Genomic DNA, 26,218 nt, shown 5'->3' with positions numbered 1-26,218 from the left:
AAACAGGGTTTAAACTAGGGAATATCCCACAATAGTGGGGTTGTTTTCTGATGACATTGCGTGACTTGGGCATTAATGCGACTTTCACTCATGCAGAAAGCCACAGAATTGCACTGCTTTTTAACTTCAGGAAAACCCTGGAGTTAAAAAGCAGTGCAATGTTGTGGCTTTCTGGGCAGGTTAATGTCAGGTTAATGTCCTGATAAACCTGAGAACAATCCTGCTCTTGCAGGATATTCCCAGAATTTAAACCTCATTTATCCACAGGATTTGGGTGCTTTGTCTCCCATGTGATAAACTCCTTAGACATGGTGAAGCAACCTTCCAAATGCAAGATGGCTTTTCAAGGTTACTGCTCATTGTGTTCTGCAACAAATGAAAGGTTCCTGGAATTGTAGTTGGTTGAACTGTGCTGTGAATTCTTTCAGTTGTCCTTAGCTCTGCTTCATACAAATATAGGTCCCAGAATTTCTTGTGAAAAGAAGTTACTTGTAAAGAGAAGTGAACCCCATCACACTTTTTTAAAAAAAAGCACCTGGGTATAAGATTTCTGCTGATGCAAATTAGATCTATTCCTCTGAATGCCAAAACTATGAGAAAGAAAAAACTGTCATATTCCTTTTCTCTTTGCAAGGATTTCAAGAGACATTCAGCATTCTGAATTTGCCCATAAAATGTATTGATGATGAGTCAATAATAGATTGGACTTTTTCTGGAATACTGGCCCGTTACAGACCGCCTAAAAGTGGCGGTCTGCCGCTGCCGCTGGTTGCTGGATCCGGGAACCACAGCGGCCAAACCACGCGGTTCCCGGACACAGCAAGAAAGAAGCACCGAAATGGCACTTCTTTCTGCACTCTGGAAGTGGCACCGCAAGGCGCTAGTCGCGCACTCATGATGTCACTTACACCGTGCGACGTCCGGATGCTATGCATCCATGACGTCAAAATGGCGCCCCCATGTGGACGGGCGCCACCATTTTGTACGGACTCAGTCCGTACTAGGGTTGAGGGGCGTCCAGAAGGGACGCCCCTTCTCAACCCTAATACGCCCCTTCCTAACCCTAGCACACCCCTTTGGTGCGTCTGTAACAAACCATAGTTTCCTTGTAACTAAGCAACTGTATTACTGGAGTACAGGTAGGGTGACTAGGCATCTTCCTTTTCCAGGACACATCCTCCATTTCATTCTTCTGTCCAGGAAACATTCCAAAATGACCTCTATTTAGAGCATGACTTAGGAAGCATTGTTTTGCATTTCTATGAGTGTTTTTAGCTTCTATTTGGTAATGTCCTCCCTTTTTCTTGACTGCCCTACATTTTGGATGCTGTGTCCTCTTTTGCGGTTGGAACACCTGGTCACCCTGACCATACACAAGAAAATGCAAGCCTTTGACCACCACTTTATGCTCCCTACAGAGGGTGGGTGAGGCACTCAGATGTAGAAGGAAGATGAAGAGGGAACAAATCCACAAATACAGCCACTGACTGAAGGATTTGCCTAAGATGGCAAATGGAGAGAGAGAAGTCAGGAGCAGAAGGCCATGCTGGAATAATAGGGCAAACTCAAATCTCTCTGTTTTGCTTTCAGGAGAATCACAGTCAGCAACTGTTTCCTTAACACTACCTGAAAATGTTGTGGAAGATTCAGTCAGGAGCTCTTTCTGTGTGCTGGGTAAGTGTTACAGCCTTGCAGGATTTTTTTATTTGTTTTTGCTGCTGCACATGTGATATTCTGCTCTGACCTAATAGACAAATAGCGTAATATCTCACATTAACATCAAATTATTAGCTTTTCTCATAATCTCATAGGTAGAAAAAATGAAGCACATAGATATAATAATAAATAAATAAAAAATTTATTTTTATACCGCCCTTCCACAGATCAGGGCGGTTTACAACATGTTAAAATACAAAAATACAAAGATACAACAATACAATAAAAATAAAAGCAACTACAATATAAAACCCCCGTTAGCCCATCCTCTTTGCCACAGTAGAGGAGGGAGGCCCACTGGATTTTAATCGGGGAATGCCAGATGGAAAAGAAAGGTTTTTAGGTCCTTTCTGAATTGGGCCAGGGAGGTAGTCGAGCGGAGCTCTATGGGCAGTGTGTTCCAAAGGGCCAGGCCGGCGATGGAGAATGTCCTCTTCGTAGTGGAGGACAACCTGGCCCCTGGCACCCTAAGGTATTGCTGCCCAGATGTTCTGAGGGTGCGGGACGGAATGTACGGGGAGAGGCGGTCCTTCAGGTATCCTGGGCCCAAGCCATTTAGGGCTTTATAGGTCATTACCAACACCTTATATTGCGCCCGGAAGCGAATAGGCAGCCAATGCAGATCTTTAAGCACCGGTGTAATATGGCTGGCCCTGGAAGTTCCAGTGACCAGCCTGGCTGCCATATTCTGTACCATTTGCAGCTTCCGGGTTTGTTATAAGGGTTGCCCCATGTAGAGTGCATTGCAGAAATCCAATCTCGAGGTTACCAGAGCATGTACTACCGTTTCAAGGTCCCTCTGGGCCAGGTATGGGCGCAGCTGGCGAATAAGCCGAAGCTGATAACAGGCGTTCTTGACCGTCGCATTCACCTGAGCAGTCAGGTGAAGCGATGAGTCAAGAAGCACCCCCAGACTGCGCACAGAGTCCTTCACAGGGAGCGTGACCCCGTTCAGGACAGGTGGAACTACCGCCATTCCTGGACCAGGGGAACCTATCACAAGTACCTCCGTTTTCTCTGGATTCAATTTGAGTCGGTTTTCCCTCATCCAGCCCATTACCGACTCCAGACAGGCCACGAGAGGAGAGACGCCATCCTCAGTCACTGCATCAGTCGGAGACATAGAGAAGATTATTTGGGTGTCATCAGCGTACTGATAACCCCGCGCCCCATGTCTCCGGATGATCTCTCCCAGCGGTTTCATGTAAATGTTAAAATAGCATGGGAGACAGAATGGCTCCTTGAGGGACCCCAGTTTTAAGGGCCCTCTCATCGGAGCACACGTCTCCCAGCTGCACCATCTGGGACCTCCCAGAGAGGTAGGATCGGAACCACTGGAGCGCAGTGCCCCCGATTCCCACCTCTGCCAGGCGCCCCAGAAGGATACCGTGGTCAATGGTATCGAAAGCCGCTGAGATGTCCAAGAGCACCAACAGGGACACGCTTCCCCCGTCGATGCACAGACGGAGATCATCGACCAAGGCGACCATGGCCGTCTCAACCCCATAACCCGCCCGGAAGCCAGTTTGAAATGGGTCCAGATAATCCGTTTCGTCCAAGACCGCCTGAAGCTGGATTGCAACCGCCCTCTCAATCACCTTCCCCAAAAATGGTAGCAGGGAAACTGGCCGATAATTATTATATACCAGGGGGTCAAGGGAGGGCTTTTTTAATATAGGTTTTACAGTGGCCAATTTAAGTTCAGATGGAAATTGCCCTTCCATCTGAACTTAAATTGGCCACTGTAAAACCTATATTAAAAAAGCCCTCCCTTGACCCCCTGGTATATAATAATTATCGGCCAGTTTCCCTGCTACCATTTTTGGGGAAGGTGATTGGAGGGCTTTTTTAATATAGGTTTTACAGTGGCTAATTTAAGTTCAGATGGAAATTGCCCTTCCCTCAAAGATGTATTAATGATCCAGCGTAGCAATAAAGCTACCGCCGGTCCCCCCTGGGCTGCTAACCACGAGGGACAGGGATCGAGAGAGCAGGTCGTCTTCCGAACACTTCCGAGGATCTTGTCCACATCATCGGTACTCACCAACTCAAACCGATCCAGCTTAATGGAGTCCACGGAGGCTCTGGATGCCTCTACGCTAGGTTCTGCATGAATGTCGGCGTTAAGACCTTCGCTTATCCGAGAGGTTTTATCCACGAAGAAGTCATTAAATTTGTCGCAGCAGGCCTTAGAAGGTTCAAGGATCTGGTTCGGGGCAGGAGGGAGCTGAGTCAGCTCCCTGACCACCCTGAACAACTCTGCTGGACGCGACTCCGCAGACGCAACACGAGCACCATATAGGATGGGGGACACCTGGCTTGACAACAGTACATGTGAAAGGGATCTAGGAGTCCTAGTAGACCATAAGTTGAACATGAGTATGATGTGGCAGCTAAAAATACCAATGCGATTCTAGGCTGCATCAATAGAAGTATAGTGTCTAGATCAAGGGAAGTAATAGTGCCACCCTATTCTGCTTTGGTCAGGAATACTGTGTCCAGTTCTAGGCACCACATTTCAAAAAGGATGTTGACAAGCTGGAGAGTGTCCAGAGGAGGGCAACTAAAATGGTGAAGGGTCTGGAAACCATAAAGCCCTGTGAGGAGAGACTTGTAATAATAATAATAATAATAATTATTATTATTATTATTATTATTTATTTATTTATATCCCGCCTCTACAAAATGCAACCCAACCCACCCACCCCCTTAAAATACAATTAAACAATGTGGAATTTAAGACATAAAACCTACTTTAAAAACAATTCAATAAACTGTGAAGTCAGAGGTCAGCAATTTGATTTTTCTTCTGATGGCCGGGGACTATTCAGGAAAGGCCTGCCGAAAGAGATCCATCTTTATAGCTTTGTTAAAGCTATTTAGGGTGGTAATATGACGGATCTCATCCGGAAGGCCATTCCACAATCTGGGGGCAATATCTGAAAAGGTCCTCTGGGAGGTCCTGTAACAAGTTTTTCCCTTGGGGAGCTGGGTATGCTTATCCCGGAGAAGAGAAGGTTAAAAGGTGATGATAGCCCCATTTAAATATTTGAAGGGACATCATATTGAGGATGGATCAAGTTTGATTTCTGCTGCTTCAGAGACTAAGACACAAAACAATGAATGCAAGCTACAGGAAAAGAGATTCCACCTCAGCATTAAGAAGAACTTCCAGACAATAAGAGCTGTAAGACAGTAAGAGGGTGGTAGAGTCTCCTTGTTTGGAGGTTTTTAAACAGAGGCTGGATGGCCATCTGTCATAGGGAGTGCTTTGATTGTATAATCCTGCATGGCAGGGAGTTGGATTCAATGACCCTTGGGGCATTTTCCAGCTCTAGGATTCTATGGTCTGTTTGCCCTGTAAACATCTTTACTCAAGTACAGATACCTTGATGTCAGAGATGCATAACTCCAACTGTCCAGATTTGGCAGGGACAGTTCCAATTAACCCTCTGTCATTCCACTTTTTCAGATGCTTTTAAAATGTCACAGTTTTTCTGTCCTCCAGGGACCTTTCCCAGCTCCCCAATTGCCTCCGGAGTGACAGCTAGGGACAGGGAAAGATCCGGGAGGAGCAGGTCCTCCCCAGGGACCTTTCCTGGCCCCCAGTTGCCTCCAGAGGGACAGTTTGTGTCTGGAAAACCCAGGAAAAAGGAGGAACGGGTAATTCCTACACCTACACCTCCTCCTCCCCCAGGACCTTTCCCGACTTCCAGCTCTCTCTCAGAAACATCTGGAGGCCGAGAGAAGGGCAGGGGGAAGAGGAACAACAGGTGTGCACCCGTCCGTTCCCCCCCAACCTTCCCCGGCTTCTAGCTGTCTCTCAGAGGCCAAGGAAAGGGGGGGGGAGAGAAGTCACACCCCAGAAGTCCCATCCCCAGAGGATGGAAATCCTGCCCCTGGAGGGTGGAAGTCCTGCTCCTCGCACCGGGTGCTACCTGGTGCCAGAAAAAAATTAATTCAAGCACGCAGCCCCAAAAAGGTTTGCTATCACTGTCCCAGAGGCTGGATGGATAAGAGAGTAGAGGGGAGTCAGTGTTTCCAGGACAGATTACACTCTTGCCTTTCATCAAGGGATGGTTCCTTCTTTTATAAGAGCTGAAGTACAGGATTTACATTGACTCATGGATAAGTTGACTCAGGTTAAAAGGGTCAATGTTTTGACTGAAATTTCTAGAAATATATATAAGTATATACAGTAGGTATGTTTCCAACATTCATTGAAAAAAAGAATTAAAAGGAGCTTGTTAAAGTTCTGATGGAAAAGTAGAGCATTCCTCGCAATGAGTGCCACCACACTGAGTGCCCTACTTTGAACCATGGCCATGCAGACATCAGAAACATGCGGCACTGCCAGCAGGACCTCTCCAGGTGATCATAAACAAGTCTATATGGGACAATGCAGACTCTCAGGTAACTCTCTCTTCCCTGCATCTCAGGTGATATCCTGAGCACAGCCATACAGAACCTCCACCAGCTGCTCCAGATGCCCTACGGCTGTGGGGAGCAAAACATGGCCCTCTTTGCACCCAATATCTACATCCTGGACTATCTGAATAAGACTGGGCAACTGACCGAAGAGATCAAATCTAAGGCCACTGGATATTTAGTTGCTGGTGAGAAAACTCATCGTGTTATACTTGGGTTGGGAGAGGTGGGAAGGACAGGTTGATCATTCTGAATGGCAGAATCAATAATCAGGGCTAACAGCTTTCACCATCTTAATTAGCAGGTTAATTTAACTGAAATTTAATTGACAAATAGGTGTGTGGAAATATTAATTGTCTGGACTGCGCATTTGTTCAGGATACTCAGGGTTATAATTTGAGTTTATCTGGTGTATATTGTTATATGGGGAAATAATATATGTATTCATGGATATATTCAAATTGAATTCACCTATGTAATCCGTTGAACAAAATCTTCTATTTCTTAAATCTGAAAGCCATATTAAGGCATTGTATTCATGAGGTCATCCTCAAGTTTCAAGATCTCTACATCTTGAATGGCACAAGTCAGGTGGTATCTGGACATCTCACAAGCTTGCAGCACAGAGTTTTGTGCTTGTTTGGTTAGCCTCTCAAAGATATTAACCTAACATGGATGTGCATGTGTGACAGTCTTTGCATCTTGTTTTTAAACAACCTCTGACCATTCCTTCAAAAATGGTATTTATACTGAGGTTTTAAGAAGATGCCAATATAAACAATAAACAGAGCCAGTAGGATAGTTGGCTGGTGCCATTTGAAGGAAACCAAGGTTTATGTCTCTGCTCACTCAGCAACGAGATGGACTGGGCATTACTGAGCTAGTTGCACTCTCTTGCTGTTTCTCTCAACAACCTGCAAATTGTTGTGACAATAAGATGGGATGGCCAGATCTCCCTCCCTGAATTCCTTGTAGGACAGGTAGGATAAAGCAAATAATAACTAATGAATATATGACAAGCAATCAACAATAAGGATTGTTCTGTTCGGGCTATGTGGCCATGTTCTAGAACATGGCCACATAGCCTGAAAAACCCACAAAAAACTATGATGCTGGCCATGAAAGCCTTTGACTTCACAACAATAAGGATTCTTTAATCAATGCAACATATAGATCTGCCATTATTCTTGGGGCCAAGTGACCAAATGAAGCTGCCAAGCTCTTCATGAGAACACTTGTAATGTTACTTCATTTGGCTATTTCTCTGTTACATAGCTAGATCAAAGATGGACCACATGCAAACCTCCAAGTCTTTTGTGATGCCCCTTCCCCATCCCTTTAAACTCCCTAGGCCACCTTCTCTCTCTCTCTCTCTCTCTCTCTCACACACACACACACACACACACACATATTTGGAAATCCTGCTAATAGAGTGTGTGTGTGTGTGTGTGTGTGTGTTTATGTGGTTAAAGAACTGGATTTTTTTTCCAAAGAAAAGTGGGGGACTTGGGGGGGTCCCCACTTACTATGTCAGCTTGTCTTAAAATGTGGGGCAATTAGCAGAGAAGGTTGGGTAACCTTAGGATTGTTTTCATCTGAGTATACTGGCAATAAGTAAGGAGGACTCCAGCTTTCGGTGAACTAAGAAGGATTTTATTTAAAAATATGCAAGAGTGTAATCAAACACATAACAGTAATTCACACAGAGAGATTGTTCAGAGCTATCCGAAATGGGAGTATGGAAACTGGATAGAGGAGTTTTAGGCTTCAAAGAGGGCAACATTTACATTTCTGGATAAGTGGACCACAAAAAGTGGGAAGTGGCTCAGACTAGGTCCTGAGGCCAACATAGATCATATACGGAACACAGACTGAAGTCAGCAGCATGCAAACTGTGTGCGTAGAGAGACTGGGTTTGGGACTGATATTTATAGTCCTAGCCCCAAGGGATGCTAGATATTATCTTGCAAGGGAGCTCTTTTCTGAGATCGTGACACGTGTCCCTCCCTACTTTGTTCCTCGCTTCATCTGAATGCAGGAAACCTATGTAGGACAGTGCACACAAGGGTGAGTTTAATCCTCTGCCTCTATTTGAGGTGGGAGTGGTGGAGTGGGGTAAAGTGTTAGCTGAGAGACTCCTGGCTAGGAAGGATGGGTCAAAGAGACAGCATCTGTGATGCCATTATGTGTAAAGATGAACATTTGGAAGCCCCCAATACACAAGAGAATTAACAACCGTAGTGCTCTGCAGCAATCAAACATGGTGGGCATCTTTGGGCTGCTTATAAAATCATTGTTGGCATTCAGGTAGGGAGGGCAGAGGGTGTGTGTGAAAATCAGATATACAGGACCACCATTTCCAAAATGTGAGGTTGTGTAAGGGTGTCATAGCTGTGTCACATTTAGTGGTCCCCTGGTTTGAAGGGAGGTACTTAACACTAAAGCACTACAACGGTAAAGCTTAACAGTCACTCGTAGCAAATGGGACTTAATCTTTCATTTCAGGCTACCAAAGGCAGCTGAACTATAAGCATCCTGATGGCTCCTACAGCACTTTTGGAGAGGGTAGTAGCATGCCAGGAAATGCATGGTGAGATTCATTATGCTGGCCTTGTCTTCATCCTATTGTATGCAAAAGCTCATTGTATGTTTGTGTGTAAAGAAATGTGCTGATAATCAGCAGCACCACCAAAAAGCTGTAAAACATATTACGGCCACAGAAATCAGCTTCTTGAGAATCTTTTTGAAAGACAAAATGACTGGCCATGTTTTTGTTTTTCTATCAAGAAATGATAGCTCCCTGCTCAGGAACAAGTAGCAAAGAGAATCCATTGTCAGAGCTGGGGAATTCACAGCAAAATGCAAGGGGCATTTGCACATAGAGGACAGACACATCCACCAGGTGTACATTCACTATATAATCCCTTCCCTCTAATACCCACCCTTATTCCACACATCATTACGATTGAGCATTTTGTTGGGAGCCCTTCCCCATTAGATAACTCCCCAAATTATCCACCTGGGTTAACATCTGAACAGAGCCACAGGGCAAAAGTCAAAAGTATCTTCACAGAAGAGGGGTCCTCTTGATCCCATATGGAGAAAGTGTCTTCTTGGGAGGCTGCATGGACTCTGTGAGGACCAATATGCCCACTGGACTTGCCAACAGTGACAAATTTGCTAGGGCAAATGAGACATTTCCCTACAGTGCAGAATGGCTTGGTTATGGAGGGTGGTCTCTTGGGGAGGGAATCATGCAGGCTTTTGAAGGGTTCAGTGTCCCCCAACTGTCTGCCAAAACACCAAGTACCTCCCAGAAAAAGTTTCAGTCCAAACCCTCATGGCTTTCACAACCCCAATCCCTACTGCTTCCTAACATATAAAAACAATTTTAAATAATTTAAAATCCTGTTTCAGAAAGCTCTCTCACCTGAAGTTGCAAGAAAATTACCTGAAAAGGGCCCAGAAGCCATCTAGGAGTGATGCAATGTCACTTCCAGTCACCTCCAGATGGGAGCCACTACTGCATGCTGCCACCATCCTGAACTCTGGAGGCTAATAGAACACTCTGGGCCTTGGTTTCCAGAGGTTATGAGAGCATTGCCCCACCACTGTCACTGAGCATTCTGTAAAAAGGTGGAGAAGAGCAGGAAGTTCAGAAAGGATATTGCTGGTATACTGGTAGTGTGTAGGATGGAAGCAGCAAGGCATTCACCACCAGTTTTGCAGAGGTTTGAATGCCATGAACATAACAAAACTGGAGTGAGATGGCCGCATGCAGTCCCCAGCCCATGTAATGAGGGTGAGGAAGAATGAGGTGACACTCTGGTTTGCTTTGTCTTATAGGCTGACAGCTTTTGTGCTCAAGTCCTTTGTTCAGGCGAGCCACCACATCTTTGTAGAACAGAGGCACATCTTGGACACTTTGAACTCGCTGGCCCACAAGCAACAGAAGAATGGCTGCTTCCAGAGCACTGGGAAACTCCTGCACAATGTTATGAAGGTTAGCAAGTGGAGAAAGAGAGAGGTTATTGCAAAAGTAGACCAGCAGGCAATGAGAGAGAAGCAATTTTCTCCTTACCTCTCCGCATTCCTTCAAAGCACTTCCATTCTCTTCTCAAGGAAGATGGTCATAAAAGCATGTCTTTTGACATGCTGAAAAAATCAATTGGGCAAAGGACATACTTTTATTTCTGTCTCCTGAAAGGAGAACAGAAGTGCTATGATAGCTTACAGAGAGGCAAGAAGAAAGCGACTTCTCTCTTGCTATGTCAGCTTTCTTGCAATAAGGCCCAGAGAGATTTGTTGTTATGTTGTTGTTCTTGTTGCTGTTGTTAACCACCTTGAACTTTGAGGACAGAGTGAGATCTCTATTTAAATACCTAAGAATCAGTTATTAGTAACTATACTTTGTTACATAATTTATCAGCAGCTATAGATCATCAAGCAATTGGCTTAGTCATAGCTGGAATCTTAGCAATGTCAGGGAAAGTCATGGAGCGATATGATGATATGTTTACATGGGTAGCAAATTGGCAGCCTCTGTAACTAAAACTTCAGGCTTCTGGTAAAGGTGGCAAAATGTTCATTCTTTTTCATTATCAATGATGCTATTTCTATTTCGTACCTAAAAAGTCTTCAATTGTTTTGAAGACCTTGAAACCGTTCTGGACAAGATTACACTTTGAGGTACTGAGTAAAGCAGAGGGATAACAGATATCATGGAATATGTAATGATGAAAGTGAAGGAGATGTGAAACACAATAGAAAATTGGGGTGGGTGGAAGGTGTGTGCGTGTGGAGTGTTTAACGAAAACAACCATACAAGTTTATACTGGTATTGGTGGGAGCTTTCAGTATTATATGCAGCCAGGAAAAACAAGATTGTTATTATGTAAAGATTACAGAGTATTTATCATTACAGAAGATCCAGTAAAAGAAAGCAAAGGTATTTCATGGATTGCTGGCACTGATAATTTCTTCCCTTGTTTCTTATAGGGTGGGGTTGTTGATGAGTTCACGCTATCTGCCTACATCACCATTGCTTTGCTGGAGATTTCTCTGCCTGTCAATGTAAGTGCCCATTTTCCCCTTTTCTCAATTCATCCATCAGATACGACTCCAAGGCATAGGGGGACAGATCACACTTGAACTCACGCTCCCTTCTGATAGAGAGTGTGTGTGCAGCAGTTAGAGATCCTGACTAAGGAGCAAAGACACCAATGGCTTGGAAAAACAAACTAAAGACTTTATTATAGGAACTCCACTCTAAGATAGGAAAGTTGCTTAGGATCCTAATCTCTTCTAACATCATTCTAGGGAAGAGCTGAGAAAGGGCTGGCAAGGAGAGAACAGATGGGAAAAAATCTGGAAGGCCATCCGTTGACATCACAGAGGGGTCAGGATAGCTAGACAAGGAGGGAGGACACTTTGGGTCACTCAAACTGTCTAACCCTATTACTACTGCCAACTTGAAAGCATTCTTGATACTTCTGTGCTGAGGGTTGCTGCACTTCTAACACTTTCCCTTATTACTTGACAAGACTCCCCAGGAGTCCAGTCCTTCCAATCAGGGAAGAGATGAAGCATGTGATGGCATATCCTCAGCATATTTGCAGCAATCTTGAATCTATTTACATGGACATTGGTTTTTTTATAGTGGTGACATGAGGGCCAGAGCAGAAGGGCCAGAAGAGCATGGCCCAAGCCTGTACTTTCCTACCCCCTGTGCTCACCCAGCTTGGCCGCTAGGTCAGCATGGAGATTGATGGGTGTTCACACACCCATCCCTGTGCTGACCTGGGACCTGGGACTGGCATGGGGCTCCTTACCTTGCCAGCTGTCAATGCTACTGAGAAGCCCCCAGTCACAGGCAAAGGACACCTCAGTCCTGAATGGGAACGGTTTGGCGCCGGGTGATGTAATGGGGCCCTTTTGAGGACACTTTGGTGTGCGGTAAAATGCATTTTTTTCCTCGGCCTCACACAGTCCCGAGCGTCCCCTTCCCATGCCATAATGGGAGGGAAATGTGTGCGGTAAGGTCCATGCTTTCACATCAAGTTCTGTTGAATGTTTCCGATTCCTTCTACTTTTCCTTTTCCTCTCTGCTATTAATGCAAGTAAACTGGAAAAAGACCAGCTAGATTTCCCTATTTTTAATATTCATTTGTTATGTTAATTAAGACAGACTTTGCATTTTCCATTTAGAGAAAACTTCACTTGTAGAGTGCAAAATTTCTTTTGACAGCTCAGAAAAGGGATTTCAAGAGAAAATCAATGGAGGAATTTACACATTTTAGCTGCCCAAAGGTGAAACCTGATGAATATTATCAGACTGGTTTTGCCTGAAATATGACAACCCATCACTCTGGGTTAGGCCAACCTTCAGTTCCACCACCCCACATCCCTCTCTTCACCCCATGGACCATAAAAGCTTGCTGGGGCGGAAGAAGAGGAGGTGGCAATGGCAGAGACTAACAATATTACCTTTCCATGGGGATTCTGGGATATGTAGTCCTAGGCCCTTCCTAACATGGGGAATAGATGCTCACAGTGTTTACATAGCTTTGTCACAGCTGTTTTCCATGAGTACTGCTTTTGAGGCTATAAGGTGAGCAGTGAAATGAATCAGTGTGTAGTGAGATGTTGTAGCCCCTTTGAGACTAACTGAAAGAAAGTATTTGGCAGCATGAGCTTTCGTAGACTTAAGTCAATTTCCTCATATGCTTTTGGTGGGTGGAGTGGAAAGCCAGGGACAGACCTATATAGGCTATTGGTGTGTGAGAATGCCAATTATCAGTGCACTTAAGCACTCCCTAAAGGGTTTACAGTGTTTAAGCCAATTGCCCCCAACAAGCTGGGTACTCATTTTAGCAACCTCAGAAGGATGCTAGGCTGAGCCCCTGAACCCCTGGCTGGTATTGAACTCACAACTTTGTGGTTTGTGAATGACTGACTGCAGTACGGGCATTTAACTACTGCGTCACCAGGGCTGGTTCATATGTGAAAAATAAATCCCTTTTACATGATATCTAAATGTGTGGAGAGAATAAAGCTCATTTCAAGGTGAACAGAGGGACACTCATGGATTCCTACAGAGGTGCAGCTTTGGAAAGGTTCTGCACCTGCAGTGGGTTGATTTAGCTTTAGCTGACTCACTCTTAAAATCTAAGTACCTAAAGGCACCAGACCATGTCTGCTCTTGGTTGGTAAGCAGGATCAGCCCTGGTTAGTCCTTGGCAGAGAGACCACCAGGGAATACCAGGCTGTATTTCAGAGGAAGGACCTCTGAGTATCACATGTTTTAAAATGTTTTTCATTTGTGACCCACATTGATTCCCTTTCTGGGATAAAGGTGGTATAAAAATGAAATAAATAATACTATTTCTTGCCTAAGAAAACCCTATGAAATTCAGGGGGTCAGCATATGTCAACAGGTGACACAAAGGCGTATGCATGGACATCTTATTCCTGGTTTCCGTGTTTGATTAATGAACTGAGGTCAGGGTGACCAGACATCTTCCTTTTCCATGATATGTCCTCCATTTCAACATTCTGTCCTGGAAGAATTCCAAAAGGTCCTCCCTTTTGAGCATGACTAAGAAGCATAGATTTATATTTATGTTTGTGTTTTGACTTTTATCTGGTAACATCCTACATTTTTCTTGAATGTCCTACATTTTGGGCTGCCTTGTCCGCCTTTGCAGTTAGGACATCTGTTCACCCTGACTGACATGACATACTGTGGTTAAACAGTAAATAAACTGATGGTCAGTTTTAAATCTAACTACACTTTCCAATTCTATGATTCTATCATTCTACTCATGGGAACTGCATATATAAATGCATACGCATATATGTACACATTTTCCACCCTGATTTTTTTAAGGTGTGCCTGAAATTCATTTACCACAAGCTCAAATCTCCTCTTCTCACCTTCCACCCCAGCACACTGTTGTACACAATGCTTTGTTGTGCTTGGAGTCACGGACAGAGGCAAAAGAGATCCATGTTTATACCCGGGCCTTGCTGGCTTATGCCTTTTCCCTGGCTGGGAAAGAAGAGAAGAGAAAGCAGATGTTGCATTTCCTTGAACTGGAGGCTGTGAAAGAAGGTAGGAAATGTATGAGTATTTATTAAGCTAAGCATGCAGTGTGACCTGGTGCATTCCAGGCTGCACCAATACAAGATCAAGGGAAGTAATAGTGCCACTCTATTCAGCTTTGGTCAGGCCTCACCTGGAATACTGTGTCCAGTTAAGGGAACCACAGTTCAAAAAAGGATGTTGAGAAGCTGAAGCATGTCCAGAGGAGGGCAACCAAAATGGTGAATAATAATAACCGCAAACCCCTATGAGGAGCAGCTTAGGGAGCTGGGTATGTTTAGCCTGAAGAAGAGGAAGTTCAGAGGTGATATGATAGCCCTGTTTAAGTATTTGAAAGGGGTCATATTGAGGATGGAGCAAGCTTGTTTTCTGCTGCTCCTTAGAATGGGACATAGAGCAATGGAAACAAGCTACAGGAAAAGAGATATCACCTCATCATTAGACAATTTCATTGTCCAAAGGTGGAAGAGGCAACAAGGCGATCAGCCATGTTAGATCTGATCCTAACCAACAGGGAAAACCTGGTTAATGGAGTGGAAATGATGACATCCTTAGATGGGAGTGATCATGTTCTCCTGGAGTTTGTTATACAGCGGAAAGGAGAAGCCAGCCATAGTCAGACACGCCTTCTAGATTTTAGGAGAGCGGATTTTAGTAAACTTAGAGAAATATTCAGGGTAATCCCATAGTCAGGAATAATAAAAGAAAAGGGAGTTTAGGATGGATGGGAATTTCTCAAAAGGGACATACTGCAGGCACAATTTCAACAAGGAGGAAAAAATGGGAGGTGTCATAGAATCATAGGAGTTGGAAGAGACCACAAGGGCCATCCAGTCCAACCTTGCCATGCAGGAAATCACAATCAAAGCATCCCCGACAGATGGCCATCTAGCCTCTGCTCAAAGACCTCCAAGGAAGAAGACTCCACCACACTCCGAGGGAATGTGTTCCACTGTCGAACAGCCCTTACTGTCAGGAAGTTCCTCCTAATGTTGAACTGGAATCTCTTTTCCTGGAGCTTGCATCCATTGCTCCGGGTCCTAGTCTCTGGAGCAGCAGAAAACAAACTTCTCCAGACGCTAGCCAGGATGGATGACTAAGAAACTTTCAACTGAGCTAAGTTTTAAACAGAACATGTATAAGAAATGGAAAGGGGGGGAATTCACCAAGGAGAAATTTAAAAAAAAATAGCTAGCACATGCAGGAGTAAAGTCAGAAAAGCAAAAGCATAGAATGAGTTCAGGCTTGCTAGAGAAGTTAAGAACAACAAGAAGGGCATTTGGGGGTATATCCATAGCAAAATGAAGAATAAGAAAATGGTAGGGTCACTGTGTGGAGAATATGACAAAATGCTATCAGGAGACAGAGAAAAGGCAGAATTACTCAACACCTCAGGAGTTTATCACACAGTGACCTATGTGCTGTCATCCCAAAAATGGTTAAAGTGCAGTCACTCCAGAAAAGCACACCCATTTGCTTATGGTTATCACAGGCAGGAGCACAACAAGAGTATAAAGGCACAGTATTTAGGGTTAGATTCGAATTTGGCTATCAGATGGGTGAGGACAAATCCCCATTGCTTGCTTAGAAATATCTGTTCTGAGCATGCTCCAAACTGTCACTTCCACAAGTGCCCTCCCACATGCTGCAGGGAGGGAGGGGAAACCAGGGAAGAAAGCCTCTTTGCCACAAAAGCCCCAAAAGCTGTGTCTGAGGAAGGCAGACAAACTCCGTCAAACCACCAAGAATCATATGAATCCTATTTCCTCTGAGGCTGAGATATGTGACTTTCTCAAGGTCACCCAGTGGGTCTCATGACCAAGCAGAGTCCCTGTCTGTCATCCATCCATCCATCCATCCATCCATCTCTGTCTCTCTATCTGTCATCCATCTTTCTGTGTGTGTGTGAGAGAGAGAGAGAGAGAGGGAGAGAGAGAGACCTGTCTATCTGTCCATCCATCCATCTATCCACCTACCCACCTACTCTATCTATCTATCTATCTATCTATCTATCTATCTATCTATCTAATCTATCCATCCACCCACCCACCCACTCTCCACATGGCTGGCATTATGTGAAAGGAGTCACTTCGCAAGCAAAAGGGACTCCTAACTCCGGTAGTTTTGTGAAATTACTTCCTCCTCATTGACCTACCATTCACCCCAGATTCCCTGCGCACTGGCTGCTGCATCATTTGATAACGTCCTCAGTCTTCTCAGAAAAGGAAAAGGGTGCTCAACCTGAGGAAAATGGAGCAGAAGACAGAACAGGGGAATTTCAGCACAGAATAAGTAAAGAGATAGTACAGGAATACCTGGTTAATCTAAATGAATATAAGTCTCCAGGACCTGTTGAACTACATCCAAGAGTATTAAAAGAACTGGCAAATGTAATATTGGAGCCATTGGCAATAATCTTTGAGAACTCCAGGAGAACAGGAGAAGTCCCAGCAGACTGGAGGAGGGCAAACGTTGTCCCCATCTTCAAAAAGGGGGGGGAGGGGGGAGAGGATCCCAACAATTATCATCCAGTTAGACTGACATCTATACCAGGAAAGATTCTAGATCATTAAACATTTAGAAGGCAATTCCATAATTACAAAAAGTCGACATGGGTTTCAGAGAAACGAGTCATGCCACAAATCTTATCTCTTTTGTATGTAAAGTTGAAGGCTTTCATGGCTGGCATCTATAGTTTTTTGTGGGTTTTTCGGGCTATGTGGCCATGTTCTAGCAGAGTTTCTTCCTGACATTTCGCCAGCAACTGTGGCTGGCATCTTCAGAGAATCTCTTATCTCTTCCTTTCATAAAATTACCAGCTTGGTAATAATGTGGATATAGCATATCCCAATTTCAGTAAGGCTTTTGACAAGGTCCTCCATGATATTCTTGCAAAGAAGTTAGTAAAATGTAGGCTAGACAGTGATATAGGATGAGAGATATCTGGTTTGTGGAAGGGATCTAGGAGTCCAAGTAGACCAGAAGTTGAACATGAGTCAACAGTGTGATGCGGCACCTAACAAGGCCAATGCGATTTTAGGCTGCATAAATAGAAGTACAGTGTCTAGATCAAGTGAAGTAATAGTGCCACTGTATTTTGCTTTGGTCAGGCCCCACCTGGAATATTGTGTCCAGTTCTGGGGCCCATAATTCAAAAAGGATGTTGAAAAACTGGAGTGTGTCCAAAGGGGGGCAACTAAAATGGTGAAGGGTCTGGAAACCATGTCCTGTGAGGGAGCAGGGTCTCCCCTCCCCCTATCCCACCCTCCTTAAAATATCAGTTTGTAAAATGAGATCAATAATACAACATCATAAAATATCAAAGAAATATCGTTCATTATACGGTGACAACAAAACATAGGAGCACATATGGACAGGTTTCTTCATTTATAACCTTGTCAGTCTGGATAGGCGAGCCTGAAGAGAGTTGTTTTTATTGCCTTCTTTAAAGCCTCAATTGAAGATATTTGGCAGATTTCTTCAAGGAGATTATTCCAGATTTTTGGAGCGGCGACAGAGAAGGTTCTTTGGGACGTGGCCACTAATCTAGTTCTGCTCGACTGTAAGAGATTCTTCCCCGAAGAGCAAAGTGTGCAGGAAGGATAGTATGAGAGGAGGCATTCCTTCAAGTAAGCTGGACCCAGGCCATGTAGGGCTTTATAGGTCATAACCAACACCTTGTACTGTGCCCGGAAGCTAATAGGCAGCCAATGTAATGATGTTAGAATTGGCATAATATGGTCAAATTTAGATTTTCCAGTGACCAGTCTGGCTGCCATGTTTTGTACCAATTGAAACTTCCAGACGTGACACAAGGGTTGCCCTATGTAGAGCACATTACAGAATTCGAGACGAGAGGTTACCAGTGCATGTACAACCGTTTCTAGGTCCTGCAGCTCCAGGTAGGGTCGCGGCTGGCTTTTCAGCCAAAGCTGATAACAGGCACTCCTGGCTGTCACATGAACCTGAGATGACAGTTGAAGCGACAAATCCAGGAGTACCCCCAAGCTGCAAACACAGTCCTTTAGGGGAAGTGTGACCCTGTCCAGGACAGGTGGACTTATCTCCATACCCGGAGGGGGGTTACCTGTCACGAGTACCTCCATTTTTTTTAATTATTATTCAGCTTAAGTCTATTTTCCCTCATCCAGTCCATTACTGACCTCAGACAGTCATTCAGAGGGGAGATGCCCTCCTTGGTCGCTGAACCAGCCCGAGACATAGAGAAGTAAATCTGGGTGTCATCAGCGTACTAACACCCCACCCCATGTCTCTGGATGATCTCACCCAGCGGCTTCATGTAAATGTTAAACAGCATGGGGGACAGAAAGAACAGCTGTTCCCCAGCCTCACAATCTGGAACCTTCCCAAGAGGTAGGAATGGAACCACTGCAAAGCCACACCTCCAATTCCTAACCCCTTCAGGCGTTCCAGAAGGATACTATAGTCTATGGTATCAAAGGCCACTGAGAGGTCCAAGAGCACCAACAAGGCCACACTTCCCCTGTCAATGCTCAGACGGAGATCATCGACCAAGGTGATCAGGGCAGTCTCCACTCCATATCCCAACCTGAAGCCAGTTTGAAATGGATCAGAATAATCAGTGTCATCCAAGACTGCTTGGAGCTGGTTTGCTACCACCCTCTCGATCACCTTGCCCAAGAAGGGAAGAAGAGATACTGGCCAGTAATTATTTATGTCCAGGGGATCAAGGGAAGGTTTCTTTAGTATAGGTCTTACTACTGCTAATCTCAGAATCGATGGAACACAACCTTCCCTGAAGGAGGCATTAATTATGGATTTTAACAAATTCAAAGTTGTCTTTCCTCCCTGGACAGCCAACCACGATGGGCAGGGATCGAGAGGGCAAGTGGTCTTTTTTACCTTACCAAGCAGCTTGTCTACGTCATCGGTTCTCATAGACTGAAACTGATCCAAGATAATCTCACTAACGGAGTCACTAGACATCTCTCTTGTTGATTCATTGCCCTCATGCCAGTTGCCATTGGAGTCCCCCAAGCATGATAACCATCAAGTCCCATGCTTAAACTGACCAAAGCCCTGCTTATTCCTCCTTTCTCTCTCTCAAGAGGATGGCTCCATACACTGGCAGCGCCCTGGAAAGGCACTGGAGAAGGTTTCTCTCCCCTACTATCATCCCCGTGCTCCCTCTGCGGATGTGGAAATGACAGCCTATGTGCTCCTTGCTTACCTTTCCAAAAGGCCAGCACCTGCCCAGGAGGAGCTGACAGCAGCCATGAAGATTGTCAAATGGCTGAGCAAGCAACAGAATCCTACTGGGGGGTTTGCCTCCACCCAGGTAAGTTCCTTTTCTTCCAAAAACTTGGTAAGGTGGTGGTGGCTACAGCTAGGAAACCAGGCACAGTTTGTGTAAATGTGCAGTCCTGAGCTCACAGTGGAAGAGCCAGTCTAAAGGAAATGAAAGCCATGGAACTTTATGTGTCACTATTGTACCAATAAAATATGCCACTATTGTACCAATAAAGGTGCCAGAAAACATTATTGTTCCTTGATTCTGACTGTGAAATTCTATACCAATTCTATACCAAGAGTAGACAAGAATCTGCTGCCAGATACATTCTGCTTCACATCTAGTTTGGGAAGGTGAGATATTTACTGAGTTCTTCTTTGTTCTTTATGTCGCAATAAAAACATGTGTTATTCTGCTGACCCATTTTTGTGTATCCTATTATGAACACTTTACAAGAGCCCCCATCTTTGTTCAAATGAGAAATCTGACATAAGGGCCAGATCTTATGCCGTGAAATGCCTGCATCCTGGGGAAAATTCTGTAATCTTGGTCTCTGTTTCAGGACACAATGGTGGCACTTCAGGCCCTCTCCCTATATGGATCATTGACATATTCCAAGAGCAAGTCAGGTGCAAACGTGACTCTGCGTTCTGGAGAGGATGTCTTGGGGCAGTACCTCGTGGACAGTAACAACCGCCTGCTGCTTCAGTGTGAGACTCTTCCCAAAGTGCCAGGGGACTATAAGGCAGAAGTGACAGGGGAAGGTTGCACCTATGTGCAGGTGAGTGCCCTAGAGGTTCATGGGAGGTGGAGGCAGAGGTGCTAGAATGGCAAATTGCTCTCAGGTTCCATTTAAAATTATAAAAATAATAGAACTAAAGACAAGACACACTCAAAGACAGAACGGAAGCTTTAAAAAATAGCAGTTTTTATTCCAGCAGATGTTTAATATATAATTATGACAGGGTGGCTTATATATGGAGTGAGCACTTTAGTTATATTGTTGTTGTTTTTAACATGTGTAATTTAATTGTTTTAAAACTTCTGTTGTAAAAAAAAATTAAATGTCTTTATTTGTGAGCCACCTTGGGTCCTTTTCTTAGAGAAAGGCAGCATAAAAGTGAAATAATGAATTAACCACAGAATGGAGTTAAATAGAAGGGGGTGTCACTTTAGGTTATTTCTTTCTACCAAAAAGTCACTCAAGGCAGCTAGCAATAATAAAATGTAATTTTAAAAGATCTTGATTTAAAATGTAACATGCAACAGAAAGAAACTGAAAGCACAGTTAGGCTGCATCCACATTGCAGAAATAATCCAGACTGATCCTGCTTTAACTGCCATGGCTCCATGCTATGGAATTATGAGGATTATACTTTGTTGTGATACCAAACCTCTCTGATAGAGAAAGCTAAATGCCTAGAAAATTACAATTCCAGGAATTCTATAGAGTTGAGACATGGTAGTTAAAATAGTGTCAATCTGAATTATTTCTGCAATATAGATGCAGCTTCAGAAGCACAACAGTGGATCTTATCCCATGATGTTTTAATTTGGCTTTCCTCTATCTGGTTTAAACCTTAATTTAGGCAGCATCCTGATATTATTAGGGGTCGTTCCCACTCGCTTATACACCGGTTTACAAATCTAATCCAAGGTGTATCGTTCCCACTCAATCCCGAATTAACTCTAGAACGGTTCTAGGTTAATGCAATATCGTTCCCACTGCGATTCGAATGCTTCGAATCATAACATTTAACCCGCATCATAAGCCTATAAACCTGCGTAAAAAAAATACAGTAGTAGATTTTACCCCAGGTTATCCCTTGATCCGAGATAGGAATTGCAGTATTTAAATGGGAACGTTTTGGCGTCTGATTTGGGTTCCACAGGATGGGAGGAGCGGAGCGTGATGGGCTGGCTCGGGGGAGTCGCACTTTCTTTGTCCCCATCCATCGTCGCCGCCGCCATCTTTCCCTCTTAAACTCTTAAGAGCTTAGGTGCTTACTCTTAAGAGCTTGGGCGCTTAGGACTCTTAAGAACTTAGGTGCTTAGACTCTTAAGAGCTTGGGCACTTAGGACTCTTAAGAGCTTAAGCGCCTCCTCATTGGCTCTTTTAAAAAAAAGCAAAATTTAAAACGAATTAAGAACGGTCAGCAGGTAGTGGGAATGCAGGTAAAGGTTATATCGGTGCATGTTACTCCAAATTATTGTGACGTCATGATGACGTCTCTTTGATTGACAGCCGAAACAAGTGAATGTGAACGAAAAATTTACAAAGCCGATTTAAATATACACCGATTCATCTGTGAATGGGAACGAAATCGGGTCAATTACTGCGAATTAAAATAAAACGTAACGTCAATGGGAACGATACAAATAAAGCGATTTGATAAGCGGGATAACACTCGCTTTATTTTGAATCGCTTTAAAACAAACCTCTGTATTTAAAATCGTTTCAAATCGCAAGAGGGAACACTCCCTTAGATGGTTTTTGCCACTTAATTTGCTGCCTGGGTACAGCCCGGACCCATCCCTGCTTCCAAGAGCACTCCGCTGGCAATTTTCTCAAGCCGGAAAACCCCCAGATCTGAAAAGAGCTGGAGGAGAGGTTCTGGAAGCAGGGATGGACCCAGAATGTATTCGGGTGGCAAATTAGGTGGCAAAAAAAGTCTGATAAAATCAGGATACCACCGGAATTAAGATTTAATCCAGAGAGAGGTAAACCAAATTAAAATGCCATGGAATAAGATCCAGTGTCAGGCAGACCCCAAACCAGTTCCAGCCTTGCCAAATATCACTGCAGAGCTCCCAGTGAAGTAGCTCCATGGGGACATGTCTGCCCTGTTGGATAGAGTTAAAAGTTGTTTGCCCAGAGCACAGTGCTGGTTGCACAGATTAGTGTCTTGCTAGTGTCAATACAGCCAAGAGAGACATGTCAGAGGCCCATATATCTTTTCCAGACCACTTTGAAATACAACATACAGACCCAGCAGGAGGAAGCTTCTTTTGTTTTGGATGTGCACACGATCCCCGAGGACTGCACTGGACAGAAGGCCCACAAAACATTTGAAGTTGCTGTAAAAGTCAGGTAAATCCCATATTTGGCCCTTGTGGCTGTGAAGGAGGGGACAGGGTGAAGGGGTGTGTGACTGAGATTCTGCTTTATGGCTGAAAGTCCATCCCATCCCATCCCTGTGGGGGAATGGCTCCAAGGGAAAAGTGCCGCATGCCAGAGTAGTAGAGGTGGTAGAGTTAGGCTGAGCAGGGCTGGGTTCAAATCCCAGTGATGTAGACTAGAGTGAATTGACTTGGACTTAAATTGGATTCAGATCGCTTCAATGACTTGACTTGGACATGACTTGGGGAAAGTGACACACTGACTGGATTTGATTTGAGACTTGTATATTTTTAGTGACAGACTTAACTGGTGCTATTCTTTTCGTGCAGCAGGCAAGACCCACCCCTAAAGTGCAGGGTGCACTTCTCAGAAGGGAGCAGCAAATGTGTTAGGCAATGGTCTTGAGGCAGAAGGATCCTTCTAAAGCTTTTGTAAAGTTTTAGAAAAATCCTTTAATGTGCACAGTGACAGGGTGCCAAGCAGACCTCAAGTCCACTGCCTAACACATTTGCTGTTCCTCTCCAAGAACAGCAAGTTAAAAGTTAAGTCCCAGACTTGAGCTTCAACTTGAGACTTGACTTGGAAGTATCTTGCAACGACTTGACACTCAGCTTGAGACTTGAAGGTAGAGACTTGAGACCTGACTTGAGACTTGGACTAAACAACTTAAATACATCACTGCAAATCCCTCTTCAACCTTGGGCAGTCACTTTCTCATAGTCCAAATGTACTGGGAGTATAAAATGGGACCATCCTTTGTAAGCCATCCTGAGTTCTGCAAGAACATGGTGGACTAGAAATGGAATTTGGAATCTGTACAGGTTGCCTTCCCTTACTGTGCCTAGAAGGCATACTATAATAAATTTGGCTGAGACTTCTCTATGGCATTGGTAGCAGCTATTCCACGTATGGAGAGGACTGTGACTCTCTCTGACTCTCTTTCTCCCTCTCTTGCTGCATTCAGTGGGAGACAGAAGGAGGAATGGAGATAGTTTGGGGGTTGTTTATCAAGAAAGAACAGCATAAATGATATTGTGTCCAAATGTACAGAAATCTTTTCCCTTCTTTCCTGGTCTCCCAGTTACACTGGCCAAAACCAAATTTCCAACATGGTGATTATTGATGTTAAGATGCTGTCAGGATTTATCCCTGTGAAACCATCTGTTAAAAAGGTAAAAGTAATGTTACTTGTGGAACAGCCATCAGACACTACCTTTTCGAGAGAGCAGGAAGCATAAAGGACACTATGCTTTAGTGGATTATGGGTGTTCTCACTTCAGACATACAAGCAGCCACAGAAAGGCCCCTGGGAAGACATGAAAGTGTAGGCCAGTGGTTCCCAAACTTTGGTTCTCCAGATGTTTTGGATTTTGGCTCCCAAAATTCCTAACTGTTCACCAAGTTGGCTGGGGTTTCTGGGAGTTGAAGTCCAAAACACCTTGAGAACCAAAGTTTGTGGCCCACTGGTGCAGCCCTTCTCTTGTTTGTCTCCATTTGTTGCCATTCAGAGAGGTACAATGGACTTTCCATAGAGTTATTCTGGCTTAAAGGTTAATGACTGTTGCTGAGGAAGGGGAGAGGTGGACATAACACAAAGGACAACCAATGGGCAAAAAAAAGGTTACAACTTTATTGAATACAGCAACATGTAAAAGAGGGTTGCCCTGAAAGCATGAGTTCTGGATCTGTCATCCACTCCCTTCCACTCCCATGGGAGTCTGGGAGCTGTAGTCTGCGCCATGTGGACCAGAAGTGCCGCAGCCAGCCCCTGGGGCCGCACGCCCGCAGCCAGGCTAGAGCCCAGGGCTGCGGGTTTGAGCAGCAAGCGGGCCACTGCACTGCCGGGCCCCTGGCACGCCAGCCCAGTAAGTCAGGTGGTCCCATTTCTGCTTGCCCATGAACTAGTTTTATCCACTGGCTTTTAAAAGTCAACTCAGCTGGTGGCCATTATCACATCTTGTGGCAGTGAATGTTGTACCACTATAGAGTATCTCCTAATGTCATAAGTGAGGCTCACTTTTCTCTCACCTTAAGGCACACTGCATTCCATAAAAATGATGCCCAGTGCCATTGTCTGTGTTGCATCAGTGAGGTCAGTACACTGTATGAAGACATGAGAAAGGACATGAGAGAGGGCTTCTCAGCTGTGGTGCTCCAGCTGTAGAATGCCCTCCTCTTGGTGCCAATGCTTGCTTCGTTTGGGTGTCAAATATAAATACAGCTGTTTCAAAATTTCTGTGGGGAATAACCGATTTATTCCAAAATGCCTGTGTAAAGTTTCAAATTGTTTTAATTTATTTTTAACTTAACTTCTTTAGTTTTAGTCTGCCTCAGTTATTATTACCATTTTAAATTATTTTAAATGGTTTATATTGATTTTACTTGTATGCAACCCTGAGATGTCATGATATAGGGTGAGATATAAATATTTTAATAGGTTAAATAAACTGTTTGGTCAAATATGAAATTGTCATATATTTGCTTCCTGTCCTTTGTAGCTGAAAAAGAGTGGTCAAGTCAAGAGGACAGAAGTGAGCACCAGCCATGTCCTTCTGTATTTGGAATCGGTGAGTAAGTAAGACAGCCAAGGTGAAAGAAGGTAAGAAGATCAACAAGAATGCCTGCAATCACTTTGAGAAGAGGCATCATTTCCCTGCCCAGTCCTCATTTCCATGGAACTTAAGAGTCAGAGACTCACTGAGGAGTCAGAGGCCCGGTACACACAGATGGCTCCATGCTGCCTGTCTTTCCCCCTTGTCGGTGCTGCAGCAGCCGCACTGTACAACACCTGCGCGCTACCAAAAAGAAGCCGCTCTAAGCAGCTTCTTTTTTGTGGCGCCGTAAAGGGGAAAGGGCACCACCATGACTTCCTAGAAGTTATATCCGGACGCTGCACAGTGGCAACATCATCATGGCAGTCACTCTTTGTCCTGTTATCTTACTTAAACACAGAAAGGGAAGAGGGCTGTTGATTCACTCTTCTGCATGTGGCAGTGGGGGTGGATACTTCAGTCTTCCTTTGCCTTCACCCCAACAGGTATATCAGTGCATCAGTAGTGTGTATGATACCCAAACATGGCTTTGAGCAAGATAAACTCACTGTAGAAAGAAACTGTTTTAAGGGTTTTATTTTAAGTCTAGAGTATACCCCACTAAAAGGGAAGCAGGCAAACTCATGTCCTCCATTACCCCTGAAACATACTGCATGGTGTTTACCACACAGAGATTTTGGGAGCTTTTTGCAGCTCAGTTCCGACATGACTGCGGGTCCAACTATGTGAATTCATGTGATAACGTGATGTGTTATCACATGTGATTCATTTCTATGGGAGGTCCTTCCGTGAGGCTTTCACAGTGAATCCAAAGTGACTCCTCATTTTGGTGAATTCGGTAAAAAGTGAATTCACAGAATTCTTATTCAAGCTCACTTCGATTTCACTTCGAATTGGTCTGGTGTGGAAGATCACTCCAGTGTCACTCCTCTAGGCCCCTGTGTCCTGCTCCTTCATCCCCCTCCTCCTCCTTCATACCATCTCATCCTCTCTGCCACCCTGCCGGCCATCCCATCACCCCCTGC

The 26,218-nt window shown here is 44.4% G+C and overlaps 1 protein-coding gene across 3 annotated transcripts in view; it reads left to right on the top strand.

Moving 5' to 3' along the window:
- The window catches only part of LOC121922336 (alpha-2-macroglobulin-like), a 72,826-nt gene that overhangs the window by 40,893 nt on the left and 5,715 nt on the right, over positions 1-26,218 (top strand). Inside the window, exons 23-33 of one of the 3 annotated variants that reach the window (XM_042451630.1) lie at positions 1,591-1,674; positions 6,156-6,332; positions 8,650-8,734; positions 9,991-10,147; positions 11,143-11,217; positions 14,092-14,257; positions 19,339-19,568; positions 20,083-20,301; positions 22,484-22,611; positions 23,723-23,813; positions 25,140-25,208. In XM_042451630.1, coding sequence (XP_042307564.1) covers positions 1,591-1,674; positions 6,156-6,332; positions 8,650-8,734; positions 9,991-10,147; positions 11,143-11,217; positions 14,092-14,257; positions 19,339-19,568; positions 20,083-20,301; positions 22,484-22,611; positions 23,723-23,813; positions 25,140-25,208 — 1,481 coding nt within the window. Of the gene's footprint in view, positions 1-1,590; positions 1,675-6,155; positions 6,333-8,649; positions 8,735-9,990; positions 10,148-11,142; positions 11,218-14,091; positions 14,258-19,338; positions 19,569-19,819; positions 19,874-20,082; positions 20,302-22,483; positions 22,612-23,722; positions 23,814-25,139; positions 25,209-26,218 lie in introns of those variants that run through there. The other 2 variants (XR_006102137.1, XM_042451631.1) reach the window with 2 other exon arrangements.

The sequence above is a fragment of the Sceloporus undulatus genome, chromosome 2 (assembly GCF_019175285.1).
Source record: "Sceloporus undulatus isolate JIND9_A2432 ecotype Alabama chromosome 2, SceUnd_v1.1, whole genome shotgun sequence".
Taxonomy (NCBI): domain Eukaryota; kingdom Metazoa; phylum Chordata; class Lepidosauria; order Squamata; family Phrynosomatidae; genus Sceloporus; species Sceloporus undulatus.
The sequence above is the reverse complement of the archived record's forward strand: the minus strand, read 5'-3'. Positions and strand labels throughout refer to the sequence as shown.